The 9,623-nt window shown below is 35.1% G+C and overlaps 1 protein-coding gene and 1 long non-coding RNA gene across 2 annotated transcripts; both read left to right on the top strand.

The window, feature by feature from the left end:
* The first annotated feature begins 242 nt into the window (after window positions 1-242).
* LOC130469288 (uncharacterized) lies at window positions 243-5,433 on the top strand. The gene is made up of 2 exons (XR_008929735.1): window positions 243-1,300; window positions 3,601-5,433. It is a non-coding gene; the product is annotated as an uncharacterized lncRNA (long non-coding RNA).
* Window positions 5,434-5,556: 123 nt separating this feature from the next.
* LOC110779686 (probable membrane-associated kinase regulator 6) lies at window positions 5,557-7,559 on the top strand. The gene has a single exon (XM_021984173.2). The coding sequence runs from the start codon at window positions 6,184-6,186 to the stop codon at window positions 6,874-6,876; it is 693 nt and encodes a 230-aa protein (XP_021839865.1). The 5' UTR covers window positions 5,557-6,183; the 3' UTR covers window positions 6,877-7,559.
* The last annotated feature ends 2,064 nt before the right edge of the window (window positions 7,560-9,623 follow it).

Below are 9,623 nucleotides of genomic sequence, written 5' to 3'. Positions count from 1 at the left end.
ATGCTTCATATGCCCAAAATATAAAACAATCCAAGTTAATTTTTGGAAAATATAAATATAGAATTACAACTTAAGCACAAACTATAAAACAATCAAAGCCCAAACCATAGACTAGATAGTTTTTCAATAAAATATAAATATTTTACTTAAATTTTCAAAATTACAGGGTACCCTGAATCGGAACCTGTTGCAACAGGTTCCGGTTCCGGTTCTCATTTTTAGGAACCTGTTGCAACAGGTTCCGGTTCCGGTTCCTGGAATTTCAACAGGGTACCCTGTTGTGCTCACCCCTAGTATTCATACAAAGAGTAAGGGTTGAAACATGTCACTACCTGTTTAAAAAGTAACATAGACAATGAAAACGCTTAAGTTACGTATTTGTTAATTAACTCGAGTACTCTCCAAAAAATAAACATAAAAGCATGAGCAGTGTTGAGTTTCTAATGACTCACAAGTCACAACACCATCTCTTCTCTTTGTGGGTAAACTCACCATCGTAGATAGTTCCCCATTGCATCCCCATTGTATTAGGTTATAGTGACTACTGGGTCACTGACAGCCTCGACCCACAAGCTAACATCCTATGAAATTTTGACACTTGTCATTTACTTGCTTGATTTTTCTGTCCGACTCCTCCCATGTACTTCTACTTTTATAATTGATTAGTGTATGAGAGAGATCAGAGAGTGTTGTGAGTAAGTTCCCCTTTGTAAAAAAAAAGAGGTAACTCATTATAGTGACTCAAGATAGTGGAAAGTAATGTGGATGATGACGTGAAAAAGAGATGATGCTATGAATGGTTGTGGGCAACCTCACTATTGCTCATGCACCAAACAGTATTGGCGGAGATTGTGGAGAACTTATCTGTCGGCTGTTACAAGAACGAGCCCCACATAAATAGCCACATCTATTTATCAATTTGTGCTTAGGAAATCCCATATTCTCAAACATTAACGTATACTCCGTAATAGGTGACGGTTCAATAAAATTCATCTTAACTTTAAAAAAAACATAAAAATTGAGTTATGTGACAAAATGCCAACCAGGCAACTATCCACCCGCGGTTATTAGATAGGGAAGCTAGGTTTGCTGGTGAATCAATCGGCCCAATCGGGCCATACATCAGCCCGACAAACGGCGGGATCAATAATCCTTTTTTGGCGCCAATTTCACGCCTTCTCCAACATGAGTAATTTCATACTTCAAAAATTCTGCTCTGAAACAATCTCAGCTGCAATTCAACGGCGATTACAGTTACCACCGTTTCTCAGATTCCTCCTCTAATCGTCTTTGAAGCATCGTAAGTTTCTCTTTTGCTTCAAATTCTTCCATTTTTTTGCGCAATTTAATCAATTACATTTTAATTAGTAATTTAGGGTTCTTTTTTTTCCATACAGTTGAGCGTCCAATACTGTTGACACAGCGATAAATTTCGTTTATGATTGAATTTATTTTAGGGTTTTACGATTGCAGTTAAAGTAATTCGTAATTTAGGGTTTCCCCTCTTTTTAATTGAATTCCAATTGCAATACATAAAATTTCTGTCTATAGTTTTCTGGATGACTTACTTTGGTGTAGTTAACTAATCAATCAATTTGGTAATAGGTTTCTGAATTTCAGCAGTTCTTATTGGTTTACATTTTTCTGAAGCATGTTTAGGATCCAATAATCTTTCCTAATTGGGGAAGAAATCATTTGTTAGCTAGGTTGGTGCTCTATTTTATCTGAACTATGAATTAGTGTTGTATATATTTTAGGATATGGTATGGTTGGTACAATATTACCATGTTTATTAGCAAGATCTTATATATCACAGGAGTTGGGAGGGTGAGGTAAGGTGGTAGTTTGTTTGAGTGTGAATACGTGATAGAAGTTAGAACTCACGACTTTTAAACTCACAAGTTTCGACACTGGAAGGGCTGGAAGTACCGAATCCTACTGTTAAGAGAACCTTATACTTCTATCTATATCCTTAAGGAGTAAGGATCCTCTTTTTGTCTGTTAAAGGAGTGGGGATAATTGGACATGTATGCGTTTTGGGGCATACGTTTTGTTAGGGAAAATGTGGTATGAATATATAGCTGTAAATGACCCATTTCCAGGTTGGTGTTGATGCATGATTTCAGTGTCTGGCCTTTCTAATTACCTTAGTGGGTGAGCAGTGAGCTCTGCTGGATTTTGAGGTGATCTACATAGATAAGGTAGGGTTGGGACCTAGAAAGAGAAAGAGTTTCTTGGAGTGTTAGTAGGGTAGAACTTTGGGTACAAACATAGGATTCCGAGAGATAATGGCATTAGATGGAGCATTTTATAGTGTTCTTCTACTTAAACATGCCACTATGTTGAATTATTATCATATGGGTTATGTTGTTTCTGTGCTTGGAAGGTGGGACTTAAGAAATGTTATGCTTACATTTCAGTTTGCCACTTTTAACGCTATCATTACGTGGTTATCTTTTATTGATGCTAGTTTAGTTATTTAGGACTTTTATTAAGTTTCTCCAATTGGTTGTAGCATGTGCCTTGTATTGTCTTTCCGAAGACCAATGGAATCATGATACTGCTATGTGGGGTAATCATTAAATCTCCTGTAACTCAATTCTGTGTAGCCCATTTAGATCTAAACTGTTCTCGGAACCATCTAGAACTCAATACACAACGGAGACAAATCAAAGAATCTAATCAATCTGACAGAGTATAAGTTGTTGATGTATCCTTTCAACTGTATCTGGTAGAAGTATGTTGGTTCACATATAGGTAAGATCTTTCATATTTTGGTCTCAAATGTATTTCGTTAAAGATACTTATGCATTGATAATCAATTAGAAAGAAATATTTCATAAATATTCACCAATTTTGAAGCATTAATTTTTATTGTATGTTCTACACGTATAAAAGCCCTAATTGTCATTTATGTGTCCCAAATCACATGCTTGATCAATGTATTTTCAGCTTGACCTGCATAATATTTTAGTGTTGTAGTTTTGTAGTCAAACTACATAACTTTTTTCTGCATATTAGGCTCCTTTATGTTTTATGACATTAATGACTTAGATTATAGAAGCTACTAGAAGAACACAATGAGTTGAAGAATATGAAGATAGACAGGGTTTAGCTGTATAGGGTCTTCAGAAAGATGACCCTAGACCCCTTCCCTTTCTTAGTCATTTTGGTTGGATTCCATCCGGTTTTCATTTTATCTCCTTTTTTTTCCAGCTAGCCTGGAGGTTTCTAGTCATAGTATTGTTTCGATCTTCCTTTGGTCTAAAAGTTAAATTAGTTAATATTTGTAAGTCCGCAAATAAATTTTCTTTGTATTCGATTCACTGTGGATACTTACAATATTGCGCTAGTAACCTGCTACTGATTTTTTTTTCTGTTAGCTTTTGGCATCCGTCCTAAAGTCCATGAAAAGCAGTCAGTTATATGTCCCTGTTGCTTCCCCTACTCATGCTTTGTTTTGAGTTCTAGGGTACTTCTATCCCCTCACCTCCCCCCTGTTTATGAGGATTTCATACTTTAAGAAACCGGTCCACAATGAAGCAGACGTCTAAAGAAACCACTTCTAATCACATATCTCTTCTGGTGTTTCTGTTACAGCTTCCTGTGAAATTGATTTGGCGGTCGAGAATGTTTCTACCAATCTGATGCTACTACTGTCATGTGATCTGTGTTACTCAGAGTCTTCATTTCGTCTCAAGATCCTCCTACTAGGGTAAGGAGAGTTGGAGACTTCCCACTTCTTTTGGACTAAAAACGTGTAAAACCTTTGTTAAGTGTCCGCGTCTGACACTTGGAAACATACCTCTGCCTAACACTGATTTTCTGGCCTGAGTAACATAGCATGTGACAGTCGGACTAATTCCCGATTTGTATTGTTGATCTGCTGATTTCTTAAATGGAGTTCCGACAGGCCGACAGAAACTAGAATGTGATAGTCGAGTACTCGAGTACAAACATGAGCTGCAGCCTGCAGTGGTTTAAATGATGCTATTATGGAAATTTCATAAAATGGAGGACCACTAACACGAAAAATCATTTGTGACAAACATACCTTTCTGCCAGCCATAAAAAGAATTTATTGAGAGGTATATATTTTGGTGATCTCTAAATGTTATCTATGTTACTACTACTTGCTTTCACATACTGTCTACTAACCTTGTTAAGTCACCCATCTTACCTAGGATAAGAAAGAAGTCACCTGGTTCCTTTATCTTCCTTTTCTCCTTTGTAAGTGGCACCTGCCATCTGGGTGGTGTTTCATATTTTATTTTTAGCAGAAATGGTTTAAATCAAGGTCTTATTTAGGTTGCAACACTTCATAAAGGTCATTCATAAATCATAATGTAATTTGTAAAACATTGTATGAATTATGAAAACTTTGATGTACTCTCTTTATCTGTAAATTTTCTGTTATATAATTGATGGGAGCATCATGATGTGTATTTCTTTCGAGTCACTTTCTGGTCCTCCTTAAAAAACTTGGCTACTGTTCCCTTCTTTTCTAGACAAGTACGGGACCCCTGTCTGCTGATTTTGCTGTTCTAGGTTGTCTTTGAGATAGAAGTTAATTTTTTTGGTTCCACTTTTCTTTCATGAACTTTTTCCTTATTTGTGAATTGAGAGCATAAGGTGATAAGGGTAGGGGTTAAACTCATACGGAAACCTATCTTGTGGATCTAGTCTTAAGAAGAACATCCTTGTGGATATGAAAATCTAAACTCTGTTTACCAAGAGAATGTTTGATATTTCTTCCCTTTCATTGTCAGATATGTCTGTACATTGTTAAGTGTACACATTCAGAGAGTTGCCTGCAGAAAATATGCCAACTCATGTTTTACGTCTTGTGCATTTTTTGTTTGTATTGACCTGTAGTACCTTCTTTTTTTCGGGAGGGGGCAGTGTTTGGTTTGTACACAAGGACTTTATTAACGACAACAACTTAGTACAGATTGAGGGTGAGGTTATGAGGAAGGTCAAGTACGCAGTCTCATCCTAACAAGTATAATGACCGTCTTTTAAAGACCAGAAGAGATTGTGGGAAGCATAATAAATGGTTTTAGAATTTATTTGTTCTCTAGATTACCTAACCCACTTATATAGTTTCCCTACTTTCTAAATTGGGTTATTTAGTATTATTGTATTATTGACATAAAAAATTATGCACTTATTGTTGAAGGCCTAATTAGTTAATTATTACCAAGTTTTGACCATTCTTTTCAATTTTCCTTCCTTCAAATTTGTGATTTAATTATTGATGGAACTACAAATTTTGATTAATGCTCAATATTTTGCAAACTTACTGCTCATTTGTATGCCGACATTTGGACTGATTCCTTCTTATATATTCTACCTAGAACACCACTAGTTGCAGGACATTGTATGCTGCCGTCCAAGTTCAAAGTTCTGCCGCAGCAGTTGGGTTTTTCAAGAGTAAGATTATATGATCATCCTCTTTAAATTGTTTTATTGCTCTGCATCTCTTATTAGAAATAATTTTAGAGTACTTGAAGTTATGATTATAACAGAACAAAAGCAGGTGACTCAAGAATCAACTATTTTGTCCAAAATGGAACGGAATAATGTTGCGCTTTAAGAAAAAGTTTAAAGCATTGGACTAGAGCAAATACTTTTTTTAATTTTCTTCTGGATGAGAAAAGAGTTTAAAGTATCATTTGTAGCATGCATGAACCTGTTCCCATATTCCCCTAATCCTACTACACCTTTTCCTAGGTTAAGCTATGATTAGAACCTTAAAGTTGGCTGTATGATGCATGAACTTAAGCCAAGATTTTCAGAATTTTGTATTGTACTTTTATACGATTTATTAATTACTGAACTAATCATTTACTCAGTTCAACCTTCCAATGTTAACTATGCTTCTTTAAGGAAACGTGATAAATCTGAATATAATTCCCAAAAAATTAAGCTTAAACCAGAGATGTTGTAGGGGTTACATCTATTGTGGGTACATGTGGGGTTGCAATATTCTGTTTCTTTCCCTTTTCCTTTTCAAATCATTAAATATTGTTGTCTCTTGTCATGAATTATTGTATACTCTCATTGTTTCCTATATATATATGTCCTAGATGCATTTCACAGCATGCAGAGGTCAGATAACTAACTGCCTACATATTGTATAAATCTCTATCCTCTATATTTTGTTATTATTTCTTGGAAAGTATGGCTATTGTTGAATCATCCCAACCTCTTTCAATAGAAAGCTTTTCATATAGTTGGCTGATAAACCTAAAACCATCCCTCGAAAGCCTCAGTGAATCCTTTCGGGCTGCTATGGATTCATCCGATGAGTCTTTCTTCATCGAGATGGACCCAAACATGCCAGCTTCAAAGAGGTTCAAGAAACTCGATAAAGATTTTGATTTCAATTTCAATCTTCCTTTTTCAGAACAAAGTACGGCTGCCATTGTACACGCTGATGAGCTCTTCTGTGACGGCCTCCTTTTGCCTCTTGTTAACTCATCAAGGAACAAAGCATATAGTGATTCAAGCCCATGTGCTTCTCCTTCATCAGATTTTCAGATCAGAAATAACGTTTCAGGTGATCGGAAACTCCGTTGTTCTTCCTTGAGAAGGTGTAGGAGTTTACTGTCCAGGAAAAGTTTTGAAAAATACATGTATTTTTTACTTCCATTGTTGGAAAAGTTGAGATGTTGCAGATCAAAATCAAAACATAGAGGAGAAACAGATGATGGAATCTGGGTGAAGAATAATAATAGCAGGTCATCATGTTCGCCACAAGCATCTCCTCGAACAAGTGTAGGTTCGTTACCTGGTGATTTAAGGCGGTCTTGTGATTCCGAAAGCTCTATTCACGAGGCGGTCCTTCACTGTAAAAAGTCTATTGGTATGTGATTTTTTATAAGCACATCAATATTCTGGTAGCTATGTAATGACAGGTTCTGTACATACTACATAGAGAAGGAACCATAAAAATACAAGTACACATTTTTGCAGAGAAAAAAGGGAATGAGAGGTGCAGAGACGATTGTGTCTCTTTCTCACCCTCATCTACGTTACTCCCTCTGTCTCATTTTACTTGTCCCACTTTGACCAAAAAACTCTCACAAAAATTGGTCAATTTACTTGTCCCACTTCGACCAAAAAGCTCTCACAAAAATTGGTCAAACGGTGCAACTAAAATGAGACGGAGGGAGAGTATGTATTTTCCCTTTCTCTGCTACCATTACGGTGCAACGTAATGTGTAGTGGTCCTAATTCGGAACAAGAAGAAAAAAAGGAGCACATTCATATACCAGAAGATTTTCTTTCTGATCTTTTTTCCCCCCTTGTGACCGAAACAAAAGAGAAAGAAATTGCATTTTTGATGATATATATATCGCTCTGTTTCATTCCAATTTTATCAGATGTCTTTAGAAAGACGATATGAAACCCGTGTTTAAACGTTTCATGTAAAACTCCGTATCTAAAACGTGATACGCAGTACTGAGTACGGATTTTGTTACAGAATTTGATGTGTAATATACGGAGTACTACGTATGTGATATGATAGTTTAACAAGGAAGATTGGTTTTTCAGTTTGCAAACTATAATTTCAATTTCAATGAAAAGACACATGCAACAATTATGAGTAGTATCATTATTTGGTACAGGCTGGTAACTGTAAAGCATAAATATCAACTTCTATCAACTACAACAGTCCTTGCTGTGCTCGTGGTGTGTCTCTAACAATTGGGCAATGGTGCATTGCTTAAAATCGTGCCCCATAACGTATTGCAACAATTGTCACAATTTTGCATCACTTCATTATTAACAAGAAGCCCGCGGTGGGGATGGGTTTTTAGGCCCGATTCTGTCTAAATTATATACGGAGTACTAAATAAGTACTTGTATAAGTAAGGGTTATATAAGCTCAAGTTACCGTGAAATAAGTTTTAATAAGTTCACATAAAGATTACCATTGTCAGATGTTTGCATCACTTCATTATTAATAAGAAGCCCATGGCAAGGACGGGTTTTTCGGTCCAATTATGTCTGAATTAGTTTAACTTTTATAGTACTCCGTACTAAATAAGTGTAAATAATGGTTCTCAAGTTACCTTAAAATAAGTTTTTATAAGTATTGATATTTTCATATAAAGATTACCCTTAGTACAATACTTGATTCACATTTGTTGCTTGAAACATGGGTATTATGAATTGAAATACTTGCTCCTTGAATGTGATGTTTTTAGCACACAATCATCAAATTGATATAATTAGGTCAAACTCCGCTAGGATTACCTCTTAATCGTTATTTTTTAATCTGTAGCCCGTTAACATGTTCTCTACTTTCTCAATCGATATAATTAGGTTAAAGTCCGATAAAACTACCTCGTAATCGCTATTTTTTTTTTACTCTATCCCCGTTAACATGTTCTATACTTCCTCAATCGAAATTTGCATATACAAACTTCAGAGATACCCATTAAGTTGGCGAAATTTTAAAGTTCGAAGGCTTTCTAGGCAAGAGATCGATGAAGGTTGAGCTAAGTCAATTTCAACAGGTTCGACTTATATTACGCATTAAAGTATGGCCTCCTATTAAAAATACGTATTTAAGCTATGACCAGATCATGTTTAATCCTTAAGTTGAGTTTGTTCACTAGCTCAACTTAGATTTGAATCAATCTAGTTAATTAAGTATTTCAAAACAAACACATTTTAATATCACCGTACTATTATGTCCCAACTAGACGAGTGTCTTGATGTTGTCCCCTCTCATATGTACGTCTAAAGAACAAGAGTGAGGAGCCTCTACCAATCCTTTCCAACCAACCAAAAGGGATGGACATAGATGAGGTGGGCCCAAAAATACTTTGGTTCTTTTTTAAAGTCTTTTGTTATATATAATTAAATAAATTAAATTGAAATTGTGACGAAATAGCCTTAATTTTCTCATGATCGGTCTTCTATGATAGAGTCATGGTACAAAAGTATATACTACTTCCTCCGTCTTTTAATACTCGCAACGTTTGGACTTTTGTAACTATTTATATGATCTACTTTGACTATTCTTAGTGCTTTTTATATAAGATAAAACATAGTCATGTGGGAATCTTGTTAGATTAGTCTCAATGTGTATTTTCAAAATATCAACTTTTTATAATTTTTGCATAAAGAGAATTTAAGATATAAATGATCAAAGTTGTGCATTGACATGCGTGAAACTAACAAACGTTGCGAGTATTAAAAGACGGAGGAAGTATATATTATAATTAAATACATGTAACATTATAAATACTTATGTCACAATATTCTTCCCTTAAGGAAAAACAGGAGAAACTTAAGATATGGTCCACTTTGATGAAAGAAATAGAAGCATCCAAATTAGGAATCCTTATCTTTTATGGTTTTATTCATCAATATGTTTTCAACTTCTAGTTATCCATCATCTAATTATGCCCTTAAATTGGGAGTTTATGTCTTGAATTATATTCCTTTCGTATGTGATTGATTGTCATATTATCTCAACTTCTCTTATATTGTATGGATGACTACGATAGAAATTTATTGTAAGATTCTTATTAATATTATGTATGCGACAATTAATTTGAACGGAGGAAGTAATATAAATAAAGATGTCTAATTACATATATGAA

This window comes from Spinacia oleracea, chromosome 3 (assembly GCF_020520425.1).
Source record: "Spinacia oleracea cultivar Varoflay chromosome 3, BTI_SOV_V1, whole genome shotgun sequence".
Classification (NCBI taxonomy): domain Eukaryota; kingdom Viridiplantae; phylum Streptophyta; class Magnoliopsida; order Caryophyllales; family Amaranthaceae; genus Spinacia; species Spinacia oleracea.
Note: the sequence above shows the minus strand (reverse complement) of the source record. Positions and strands in the feature narration are given on the sequence as shown.

Excerpts from the sequence above, each read along its gene's own strand:
- LOC110779686 (XM_021984173.2), top strand. The coding sequence starts at position 6,184 with ATGGCTATTGTTGAATCATCCCAACCTCTTTCAATAGAAAGCTTTTCA.